Source organism: Melospiza melodia, chromosome 1 (assembly GCF_035770615.1).
Source record: "Melospiza melodia melodia isolate bMelMel2 chromosome 1, bMelMel2.pri, whole genome shotgun sequence".
Lineage (NCBI taxonomy): Eukaryota > Metazoa > Chordata > Aves > Passeriformes > Passerellidae > Melospiza > Melospiza melodia.
The window spans coordinates 107,175,877-107,189,041 of NC_086194.1; the positions used below are offsets into that span (position 1 = coordinate 107,175,877).

General features: G+C 37.5%; 1 protein-coding gene across 14 annotated transcripts in view; it reads left to right on the top strand.

The window, feature by feature from the left end:
- Positions 1–13,165, top strand: part of FHOD3 (formin homology 2 domain containing 3) — a 374,713-nt gene that overhangs the window by 335,754 nt on the left and 25,794 nt on the right. For all 14 annotated transcript variants that reach the window (XM_063163493.1, XM_063163547.1, XM_063163530.1 and 11 more), the window contains 2 exons: positions 6,814–7,004; positions 8,585–8,777. In XM_063163493.1, the coding sequence (XP_063019563.1) occupies positions 6,814–7,004; positions 8,585–8,777 (384 nt within the window). The remainder of the gene's footprint in view (positions 1–6,813; positions 7,005–8,584; positions 8,778–13,165) is intronic.

Genomic DNA, 13,165 nt, shown 5'->3' on the forward strand with positions numbered 1-13,165 from the left:
AAACCACAAAGGCTAAACAATTTCCATCCTGTAGATAAACAGAGATGCCCCTTCCCCTGAAATGCGCATCATATAAGAATTTCCTGAGCATTAGTTCATGAAAAAACCCAAAATCATAAAGAAAACAGGCTCCCCCACCAAAAAGGAGCTAGAAAGACCAGAAACAAAATGGTATAGTTATTGCAAAACTTGTGGCTCTTTACTGAAGGACTGGCATCATAAGTAGCACCAAAAAAACACACAAGTGAAAAAATTAGAGAAAAAATACAATTCTAGACTAAAAAAAAGCATTTATAAAGTCACGCACAGCACTGATAATTTAGTATCACATGATTAAAATCACTTGTCTTTTTTATTTTCTTTGTATTTTAAGTTTTTTTTTCACTGAAGTTGTACCAAAACTGATGTACCTAATACTGAAGCAGACCCTCAGATTTCTGCAGTTAAGATCGAGTGTTGTTCCTAGAAATTTACTTAAGAAGTGATTGCCTCAACCCCAATTCTCCTCTGTTAGTGAATAAAAAATGCATCCATATTAAAAATGTTCATCTTCTCTCTCTTACCCATAAATACTTCCCCTGTACACCTGAAAACTGGCCAGCTCTATAGATAAACTATAAATGTCATTTTCTTCCCCGATTTTAATTGACTTACAAGATGTCAAACTTCTGTCTGGTTTTTTACCCCTGCAGCAAGACATTTGGACACAGGACACTCGCAGCTACTAAGCAGTAGAGGAGCAGGCAGCTTTTAAAATTAAGAAATAGGAAATGTGAGTAACACAGGAGGAGACAAGGATTGCTAATAGGAAAAAACTTAGGATGAGCCTAAGGCATACAGAGAGGAGAAGGAAGCCTGCAGTAGCCTGCCCTCCAAGGACCTTAGCAGGGAGGCATAAGGAGGCAGGAGCTAGCTGGCTGGAACAGAAGTGATATCTGACATGCTGTAGCTTCTGATACAGTGGAAAGCAGAGAAAGGATTTAAAAAAATATTTTAAAAAAGTAGGGAAAATCATGTTGCCTCCTGTATTCTTTCAGTGCGGTTTCTCTTGTCTCGCTTGACAGAAAGTATTTGTGTGCAGATATCATTCAAGTATGTTTTCCCTACATTATTTCAAACAAAAATAAATGCCAAAAGTCAAATTATTTTCCATGGAAAAAAAGTCCAGGAATGCAAGATTTCTTGCAGTCATTCCTTGTGATGCCAGCAGCTGCCTCAGATCGTGGCATGGGCTAGCAGGAGCAGAGGTGAAAGCAGAGCAGGGAGAGTCAGATCCTTTTGGCTGCAGAGCATACTGGGGCAAGGGGTAAGGAGTTTCCATGGCAAATGAGACTTTGAGGTTGTGTTTCAAAGACAGCAGATGAAGTATAGCACATGTGCCTGATGGCACTGTGGTGTTTCAATAATATTCCAGGTGATATGACTGCAGGAATTTTTGCAGGTGACATAACACTGTCTGAAGGGACCTATGTCACCACTGTCTGGTATGGCTCTCCTTTGTCCCAGACTGTGGGAACTGCCATACAGCATCTGCAAAAAGATCCCATGTAGTTAGGATATTGTTCAATGAAGCAAAATGCAGTAGAGATGTGTGTACAATTGGGCAGACTCATCTGGCCATACCTCAGTAAGCACCTCTGCCATCTCTGTCCTGTAATTTTTCATTAGTGGGTTGACTCAGGTGCTCTCATTTCCAAAATTATTTTCACAGAATGCCACTTCTTACCCAGGAATTAGAAATGTCTGAGCAGAACCTTCTTTATATATTGCTTGCTTAAGAGAACTGGCATCTATTTTGGTTAAAATGCATGCCCACAGTGTGCAAGTCAGACTAACAAGGGTCTTGGGATAATTCTTGTGACACTTGGTGAAGGAAACCACTCTGGAAATATCAGAGGAGACAGAGTTTTGAACATACGCCACAGAAGGTCGCTGCTCTCATATGACAGTGTGTTTGCAAGGAGCAATTCTCAGAATTTCCTTTGGCACTGAACCAACTCAGGAAAAGAGGAAGATTTCATGTTCCCTGCCAGAACGCATCCCTGTAATAATGTGAGAATGAACGTTCTGACCCTAAATTATAAACAGCTCAGACTAGACTGTGGTCTGCTGCAGAAACTATCTTGAACTTTGAAAAGAGAAAGCTTGTGTGTGGTTATGTATATCTTTCTATGAGGTACAATAAAATAGTTGTCATTTTATTGTGCATTTAAGACAACGTGTCATTCTGAAAGCATCAATCTTCTCTTAAATGCACCTTGTTACTAAGAAGAAAATGCAGAAATCCACGTCTTCCGTAGAAAATAACTGGATTTTATATGTTCACCACTAAAAGAAGCAAGCTATACCAATAAACAATAGAGTATCAAACAATAGAAATCTTATGCAAGCATGCTGAGGCTATGTAATAAATTATTCACTGGCCTTCAGAACAAAACTTTAGATACAGTGATTTTGAAAATAAGTCTTTCATCAGTTTCCATTAATTTCCTCATTTTGGGGTTTTTGCTTCAATCCACTTGTGACATCTTTGACCCTGTTGAAGAGCTGAATGTTAACACAGGAGGCAGGAAACGTGAGTGTATTTAGGTGCAGCATCTTTGACTTCAGGATGGTTTTGTATTTGCGGTGGGGGAGCTTAGCCCAAAGACTAGAGGAGATTTAGCTGGAAGAGGAAACGTGTTTGTAAAGCACATTCCAAGTAAGGGAAAGCTGAAGAAAAATTACCTCTTATCTCACAGTGGCTGCAGTTGTTTGCAGTGCATGGCAGTGCATACCTGGAGTTGTATATGCTGCCCTGGGGAATATATAGTGGAAGGCACTTCAGGTTTGAACTACTGCATTTAATTCCCAAAGCAGCCATTGCTCTCTCTCCCCAAAAATAATAAAGTGTACAATTCCTGTGTTGCCATGAGGTATTTGTGGCCACACAGAGGAATAACATCCCAACCCAAAGACCTGAAAGGCTCCCTGATCCATGCCTGAATGATTAGAGCATGGTGTAGTATTTCATGAATGAGAAAGTTTTAAACTTTTATACATGGCATGTGATATTGGATGGAGTTGAACTTGAAAAAAATATGCCTTGTAAGGACCAATGTTCAGGGAACCAGAACAAGCAGGGAAGTAAATGCTGAGCCATTTGATGGTGGTGGCAGTTTTTGAGTCAGGTGAAAAACAGTGAGAACAGAAGCTGTTTGTTCTGGTATGTTTGTTTGTAGGTCTGTCACGAGGTACTGAATTCTCAGCCCAGTGGAATGAGAAACTTGGTGGAATTCTTTTTATTTTTGTTGTTTATGGGAAGGTCATCTGCTTCTATGGTAGCAGGCAGTAAATAATGATATAAAGTGATTAAAGCGAGTGCTGCTGTTTCTGGCATGTGGTTGGAAGGTTTTATTCTTTGTTCTGAGTCATTTTATTTTTTGTTTCTGAGTGAAAAACATGGTTGTGTTAAATTGAAAAATAGTCTTTTGATTCTAAAGTTGCCCATTAGTGAGTTTAGGGCAGTGGTTTGCTGAGGCTTACCCCGAGGGGCTTTTTTCACATAAACTGACTTTTACATCCTGTTTGCATATACTGTCTGGTTACTCCCCTCTGATCAAACAGTGTCTATAAGGCACTTCTCAGAAAACTGAACAGTGGCCCTAGCAAGAGATTTCACAGATACCAATAGTTCTGAATATTTTTTAGCTAGCGTGATTGTGAACAGAGAGGAGCGTGGCCAGAGAAATGAGGAACGTATCAAATATGTCCCAGAACCATTTAGAAAGTTGCTGTTTTTAAATTAGTTTACAAATTAAAATAAACATTTCATAGTATTTGAAAGAAGGGACTTTCCTATTTTGCATAACAGCTTAAGACCACTCATTCTTTTTCCCACAGAAAAGAACATGTATTAATTTAAAAAAAAATAGCAGAAGGTAACTATTCAGGCAGCAAGCTGCATGTCTTGCACATATATGTGCTGAGGAAGAAGAAGAATGTATGTTTCCACCTTCCTCCAAATCCTTGGGCCTGGTACAATATCTGTACACTACTGTCCAGCAAGAAAGCTGTACTGACTATTTCAGATTACTGCTTCCTTTTAGACAGTGGAGCATAGTTATAAAATAATGCCACAGCAGTTCTTGTCTGAGTGCCTCCTATGCTGAGCTCTCCTGGAGCTACAGCTCACCTGAGTTCCTTCTTAGTCCGAGCATGACCATCCACCTGCACGCAAGAATTGGTGCATCTTTCATTTCAAGAAAGAAAGAACAGAAAAGAGGATTCATATTTCTCTACTATTATGCATCATTACTTCCTTTTACTTCCTTTAGTGAAGTGTTGGAATTAAGCACGTAAATCAGAAGGTATAATCCATGCTCCCTTAGCAATGCTGTGTGAACTGGTAAAGAGGTAGTATGGTATTACAAATGCTTTTTTATGTTTTCTTTATGCATAACATATTGAATAATTGCCATTATTACCCCACACAAGTTTTTTTTCTCCTTATCATATGAACATGTTTTGGGGTCTCTTTTAGTTGGGATTTCTCATCACTCTTACTGTATATAATATCCTAAGCAGAGCCACAGACCTGGAGCAGACTGAAATGTAATGGATTCTGTGTCTACACACAAAACTGGCACTGATGAAAAAGCATTTCTTAAAGTCTCAGGTGGGGTACTTGATTGAATCCAAGAAAAATTGGAACTTCAATATTTCACATGAGGATGTTTTTCTGCAAATATATTCCTTTCTGTCCACAAGCAAGTGACCAAACCCTGGAGAGCTGGCAGACAGAGATTCCATGGAGGTTTGGCACATTCTTTCAGGTGCTGTACAGTTTGCCTTTGGGGAATACACCGGTACATTATACTGTACTGGAGTTCCTACTTTACTCCTTCCAGGACTCTACAGCTCCTGCTCGAGCACACCTGTGCTCCACAGAGGTTTATTCCAGGAGAGTTCAGGTGGTGTTCTTCTTACTGCAGTCTCCTTAGGACTTCCATAGAGGACTGAATTTTTGTTTGTGCTCAAAAAACTCACGAGTGTCCCATAGCTCAACCTACCAGCCCCCATCCCTGCTGGAACTTCCCACTCCTGTGATTGTGCTGACTTGCTGACTGTTGGCAGATTTCAAGGGGCCAGGAATTTCCCACATTCCCCCCAGATTTGTTGTTCTCCAAAGATGTTTCTTGAACCCCTACAGGCCTGAAGCTCAGACCTTTTTTGATAGATTAAAGTAAAACTCATTCTGCCATAAAATGTCATGAGTTTAAATTTCTCAGCTACAGAGGCTGAGATGCTTCCTCACCCAGGTTGGATAATTCTTACTGAGAAGACCTAAACCTTGTGTTTTTTTTCCTTAACAGGAATGCTAGTATTTTTCTCCATGTGTGTTTTAGATACACCATCTGTGGAGAATAGCAATGTGTTTATCATCAACAGTGAAAATACTGACCTGGAAAGGACTTTTTTTTTCTTTTCAACATATGCATTGATATGGATATAAGGAAAGCAAATACCCCACAGCTGCTCCGCCTGCAGGGCTTTTCTGAATAGCAGAGTGATCAAAGGATGTTTCTATTTCCTTGGGAAGAGGAAAAATTCATCACTTTATAAATCACAGCATAAACAAATCAAATCAATACCAGGAGCTTTTTAATAATAATGCATTTCTTATGGCTATTCTCAGTAAAGGTCTCAGCAGTGGATGCTGCGCACAGCTAAGAAGAATGAAATAAAACCTACCCCTGACACTGGTTTTCATTTAGCATTAAGGAATTAACTGGAGTATGAGACTGTAACATCCCAAGCACTGATGTGTTTAGAATCTGAGAACTAAGTCTGTACTTTATAGCTTCAGTTCATCTGAACTGTGAAGTGGTATTATAAAATCATTTTTTCCTGTCTCCAGAATTCCAGAACATGGGTAGTTTTATTTTTCTCATCTGTTGTGTGCTGTAGCTGGGTCGTTGATGCACTTTGTTGAGTTGTTAGCAACACGTCCTGAGTGTCTCCTGTAAGAGTATCACGATTTGAACACCTTTTTTGGTTGATGAATAAAGGAGAAGCTCTCCCTCACCTTCTGTGGAATGTGTTGGCCTCTATCCTGATGAATGTTACTGTAAGGTGCAATCATTTATTTTAACTGTGTTGAGAGACTTTCAGAGTCGTTATATGATCTCGTTACAAGCCAGTAAATTGGGATTGTATATCAAGGGATGAAAGTTAGTGCTGAGATCACTAAATAACACATACTTTCAATAGAGCTTTAAAAAATTCTGGCCCATGAATTTTGTGATTAGAACTAGATCATCTATTAACAAGTCAGTGCATGACTAGGGAATAGATCCAAGTACTTCCTAAAATGGAGAATGCTTGGCAAGGTACAACAGTGAGCAGTAAACAGGGCACAAAAAGCTTTGAGTAGTAGAGAAAAGGATTAAGAAAAAGAGAAAGTTTTGTATTACCTCAGAAAGAACTGAGTCATGCAGTTACTTGGTGCAAACATGAAGTTATTAGCAAGGGAAAAAACACATCACAATATTTTTTTTGTCCCGTCTTTAGATGTTAGGCCTCCAAGAATAAAACCAAATATATGTGCATGGGTATTTCTTTGTTTTCAGTTTTTCTTTACTAGCATTACATGCCTAGACATAGTGTGATAGAGAAAGCTATTTTTTATTGTTTACTAATAATTAATAATGTCATGCTGCCACTACCTTGACTCTTTCATATACACAGATTGCATTGCTTGGATATCCAGGTATACAACTGCAGTGTTTTCACTTCAAGTGTTACCTTTTCTTTTCCTTTCTCTTTTTCCAGGTTGACTTTGAACAACTCCAGGAAAACTTGTGTCAGATGGAAAGACGGTGCAAAGCATCATGGGATCACCTTAAGGCTATAGCAAAGCATGAAATGAAGCCAAGTCTAAAGCAAAAAATGTCTGAGTTCCTTAAAGACTGTGCAGAAAGAATCATAATCCTGAAGATTGTTCATAGAAGAATAATTAACAGGTACAGAATTCTATTGGTGACAGCAATACCTTGATAGTAAATGACTTGATAAAATTATAAGTTATGACATCATAAATATATGTGTTTTGTAAGTGTTTAATGCCCATTCCTGCAGGGAATGTTGCTGAGTTGTGTGTGGTGCATATTTTGTTATAGTCTCCATTTAAGAAATACCCCCACTCCAGAAATTTCTATATTTTTGATTTTTAAAAAGCAATCATCCAGGCAATCATTTATTACCAAGGTGTAATAACTGTGTCTTTTGCCTCCTAGTCCCCAAAAGCTAGCAGCTTTAGAGTTAAGTTGATAGATTTTCTGTTTATCCCTGGAATTTTTTTAAGGAGACTTGACTTACTGTCTGATAAACAAGAACAAACTGTCACAAAAAATATTGTTTTCTTAACAAATTCATCATATGAAGAAGCTGAAATCAGTCTTGTACAATGAGTTCTTTTGTAGGCAGAACCACTCTTATTTGCAAGATCTTCGACTATGTGTTTTATGCTTATACCAGCTGAAGACAGATTTAGGATTCCTCTCCCTAGGATTTGCAGTTGAGTTTAATGAAACTGTGAGAGGTTTTCCAACTTCTGGATAATTTCCAAATTGCTGTGGTCAAAATAAGGAACTGGATTCCACATTATCCCAAATCTGTGGGTATACACTTGAGAAGTTGATTCAGTTCTTCTTTCATTTTTGTAATGACTTAGGGTTTGTGCCACAAGTAAGTAGAAATCCCAATTGCAATGGAAGGGAAGTGAATTCATTAGTTTCCTGTTGTGTTTATCATATGCATTGTGCAAGTAAAAAAAATATCAGCTTTCTCCTCTGATATCCTGAAATGGCTATGATAGTTTTTAAAAATGTTTTCATATACTTGCATCTTTCTAAGATTGGGAAGACTTTTTGTCCTCAGGGATGTAGATGCAGTTGAAAGGAATTCCCATACATTTTTACACATTCAGTGTGCTGCTGTAAATCATGCAATATAGAAGCAATAGTAAAAACTGCAAATAGTGCAAAAGCTCTGAATGCCACAGAAGCAGTAAAACTGTGAATTGAGAGTGTCCCAAACTAATGTACTTGGTAGATAATATAATTTTATGGTCAGTTTTGTGAACCAGAAATTCTTTCCTTCTTGTGTTTGCTAGCCTGTAAATCTGCATTCTTCTTGTCTAGACTTTGCCCAAAGTCCTAACAGCCTCTTTGAAGTTGCTTAATACAAATAAATAGAATTGAAACTTAATAAATATTTTTTTCTATAACAGACATGAAATTGGTCATTCACGTGCCAAATTAGTCATATAAAGTGATGGAGTTCCATAAATATTTTATCTCCTGCATCAGCCTGGGAAAGTAGACTAGGATGAAGTTATCATAGGCTAGACTTTCATGGTTTTAATTATAAAACATACCAATGTTATGCAAAGCATCCATGAAAATTCTGTAGCACAAAGGAAATGATGGGAGCTAGTAATGTAATAAATGGGCTCAGTGAAATACAGCGTTGTTGTTTTTTTTCCAAGAGACCATCAATAAGGATTTTTTCCCTTTACATTTATAACTCTTTTTTTTTCCAGGTTTCACTCATTTTTATTATTTATGGGCCATCCTCCCTATGCAATACGTGAAGTCAACATCAATAAGTTCTGCAAGATTATCAGTGAGTTTGCTCTGGAGTACCGCACCACCAGGGAACGAGTCCTGCAGCAAAAACAGAAACGGGCTAACCACAGGGAAAGAAACAAGACCAGAGGGAAAATGATTACAGATGTAAGTGGCAAATGGTATCTCCCATAGCATGGATTTTTAAAACTTTCTTTCACTGCATGTGGTATATGAAGTATTGTTATTCCATTTTTTAATTTTAGGGGTCCTTGTGCTGTAAGTAATGAATTCTCCTCTATTAGAAGACAAAACTTGCAAGTCCTTGATTGTGTATAATTTCTACTTCATAAAAATGTATAGGACAAGAACGAACTGAAATTAATTATCCAAAAAGAGCTTCTCTGTGTGCTGCACAGACAGTGTCCAGAATATCTAGAAGACGTCAGCAGCCGTGTGTATCTGACCAGCCAAGAATATGAAAAAGAAAAAAATCCTAGAAATTATAGTCTTAATAGAGAGCATAATTTAGATGATGAATCATTGTAGCTATTTAAGTGATTGCAACCAAATTTTAATGGATTTTTTTCTCCATCTTACAATATTCTAGTAGTCTTGAGTCTTGACATTTTATTTTTTTATGTCTGTGTGTATATATATATGGACATACACATGTATTTCATATGCATTTTTTTCTTAACTTTACGCACAGACCAGCCAATTTTATGGTAATAGACTGCTTGGGATTCTGAAAGGATGGACAAATTTATGTCCACAGTAGATGTTACTCTGTAAATTTTTTGAATGTAAGATTGAATACTCATAGAATAAATTAAAATAAGATTAGTTTTCTCAGTATAATAGGTTTTTAAATCCTCTTTTTATATTTTTTCTATATTTTTTTAAGTTGATGTAGTTTGACTCAATCCAAATAGAGTTTTAAGAAGTGCCAGTACTTAATAAAAGTTTCCAGCTGTCTCAAAATCCAGATCTGGAGTCTCGATTAAATGCAAGTGTTTCATTGCATATGAAGCTACCCCTGCCTTTGGCATGAAAAGCTCAAAGCTGATTACAGTTTTATGACTCAGGCAACATGGTTCAATATAAATACATATATATGTATTGGGACTGACATCAGTTGAGATTGTATTTAAGTCATTGACTCAAAATCATTTGTAGATCTTTCCTGGCAATATCCTCTTTACATTTGGAAATCTGCCCCATCTCAAGAAAATGTTAAACCTGCATTATTATCAAAGGATTTATTTTCTGTTGGTGTAGTCTCAGGTTTAGGCAGAGGTTCTGATTTTATACAAAGGGTGTAATATAGTCATACAAATTTACAAAAGTACCACTAGAGAAGTGAAATCACTTTCTGCAATTGCTTCTTGGTTTTCCTGATGTGTTTTGAAGGAGACAAAAGACAGCTTTAACCTAAGCGTTTTATAAATTAAAATTTTCATTCCCTCACATAGCCTTGACACTTTTTATTAGTTTAAGCAAGACAGAGATGTAAAGGAATTACTGTTTTCCTACTATGTTCCTACCATATAATGTAGTGCTTATGTATTATCTGTCCAGAATAACTGTTGTGGCAGGAAAAAAAGCTGCAGAAAATGCAAGAGGGAAAGGAGTTCTGATCACTGGGTTCAGGAAGCAGAGAAATGGGACCCTTTCAAACCACAAAAAGTCTCAGGCTTGACAGTGAGTCAGCAAGGGGCAGCACCAGGGGCAAAGGCCTGAAAATGGAGGGAAGGAAGCATCAAGGCCTTTCCCAGAACAAAATTAGTATTGGAGGAAGATCTCTTGTTGAGCTCAAGATTCTGTTGAGATTTGGCAAGAATTAAATGCTATCTGACAGTTAGTGTTAGGCCAAGAAATATCTTACAGATCTTAAAAAAGGGAGTATATTTTGCCTATCACTAATTTATAATTATAGAACAGTTCTATTAGCTTGAAACCAAAAAGCCTGCATGAGTAAAAACCAACAGTCTTTAAAACTGCCCTTACAGGAATATTCTTTAAGAGTGTTATTAATGTAGCCACATGGTTATTTCAGAACTTAGCTAAATCTCTTTGAGCATAGCCCTGTAATATGGCCTCATTTACCTTTTATTTGAACTGCACTATATGGTAAAGCTGAATTGAAGTTGCATCAGACTATTTGTCACATCTTCCTCTGACAACTTCAAAGTTATACCTACCTCAGAACAAGTTTCCAAGTCAGCAGGATGGAAGATATTTATGTGCGAAGAATTATGAAAATGTGGAATTTTATTGTAGTTTTGTTTTGGCTGTGGTTGTATCTGGTCTTGATTTTCTTAGTGTTTTATATTGGAAGGCTTGGAAAGGGGAGATGGATCAGTAATGCAATGACAATGATTCACTAGTTACAAAATACTGATAGAAGAAAGTTGAGATCTTGACATTGGAAAGAAATTCTTTGTAGAAAGTGATTATAATATGCAGTAGTCATATGGAATTTTACTTTCTGCTTTTGATGACCTAAAAGTATTGTACAGTTATTTGAAATTTACCTCCCTGTCCTTTTGAAAGTTTCCTCAGGGTCTCATTTTTATCACCTCACAGTACACTCCTTTTAGGCAGATGAGGAGGGATTCTAACAGAAGCAGGAAAGGAATAAGCCAGAACCAGCCCAGTTCTTAAGGAGAAGGGCTGTTATCTCTCAAACCTTGTCCCCCCCTGCAGACTTGGAAGGCAGAGGGTGCTGGCTTGTTGCATGGAGAGTCTGCTGGCTCTTGACATGGAGAACTTGCATCAGCTTCAACAACTGCTCACATGGAGAAGGGCTCAGGAGCACAATGGGGAACGTTTCCAGTCTTTGTTTCAGCCTTTTACCACAGATATCTTTGTGTTTAGATGTTCTTTAATAGCTGAAGTTGACTGGGCACTGTCAGAGTAAATCTTGGTGAATGTTGTCTGGAGGAGATGGGTAAGGAAAAAAATAAGTTTTTTGCCACAGTTTCAGAAGGAAAATTGCCTAGTCTCTGTAACCTTATATCTGGCTTTAGCCAATGATGGCACTCATTTCAGGCACTCTAAAAATAACAAGCAAGCAAAATTGGGAAGAAATGCAATTATAGATACAAGTCTCGGCTTTTAAATGATTATTAATAATAGTAGGTAATATAAGCATCTGTCTCCCAGATTTATGAAGCTCTGCTTTTCATGATACTTAAGAGTTTCAATTCCAAAATTGCTATGTAATAGACATAATATTTTATGTCTATTACAGCAAATCCATTGCACAGAAATGCTAGCCTAAAGGAAAAATGTGAGGCCAGGAGGAAGAGAAGGAGAGAAATGTCAAACTGTCCTGCAGCATACAATATTGAATGACAGAAGAATCAAATGGCCTTTTTTCCTTCACATTAACATCTTGTGTCTGCAAGTGGTATTCAGTATACCAATATTCTTTCACTGCTTTTTGGTAATATTACATGTTAAGAAATTCCTAATTTATTTCCATTTCTCAATGGTTTTTATAATGATGAAATAAAGATGTAAATACAAGACAGAATGTACACACCAGGGTGAGGGACAGATTCCTTTGTGAAACATTAGGTTGAATTATTTATTTTGCTGCTTTTACTACTGTTGTCAGTATTTGCTAGAGGCAAATGCCTTTTCAGACATGGGAATATGAAGGGAATGGTGAACTATTCCTCCTGTGCACTGGAGTAGCTTTGGGTGTAGGACAGTAGTTCCAGGAGTGAGTGCTCTCTATATAGAGCAGGAGGGAGAGAAATGGTAATGCCCAGGTACTGGAGATGAGCAAAATCAAGCAAAGAAGTGCTCTTAAAGTGAGTCCACAGCAAATCACTCCTAGCTAGATTAAATGGGCTGGAAGGCCAGCAGTTGGGCCTTTACCCTGTAAAAAGCTAGCTTGATACAAAGTAATGCTATAAGTACACTTTTGTTTGGAGCACACTCTTTGTAATGTGTGTTCTCTAGTATTTTACCTTGCCCTGACTGCCTTTTTGTATTGTTTAGGTTAATTTACTCTTCTGCTGCCCTTTACTTATTGGCTGAATGTACAGAATGATGCATTAGATCAGATAGATAGATAGATAGACAGATAGACAGATAGACAGATAGACAGAATTAGAATACAAGACTGTTTGTATTGCTTATTCTTCTTTCTGTTTCTTACTCATGACAAAAATGAACAGTGATCCTCTTCAGAAGAATTGTTTTTTATAGAGTGACTCCCTGCCCCCCAGGGAACAGAAGAAAGACAAAGAAACAATTTTAATGCAAAGAGAGCATACCTGCTATGGTCCCTCTGCAAAACACACTGCCTGTGTTTCTGTCAGTACCACTGTGTCCAAATTAGAATAAGCATCTCACTCTTTGCATAAAACATACCCTTAAAAAGTAATGTTAATGTGCTGCTCAGCGGTCACAGCTAATCTTCTTATGGAGATTGTGCTGAAACTAAACTGAGGGCCAAAGTAAATCAGGCTTTAATATTTAATGATGAATGTTTCTGGAACAGAATGTATCAATCCCAGACAGAAATCAGAGCTGAGATG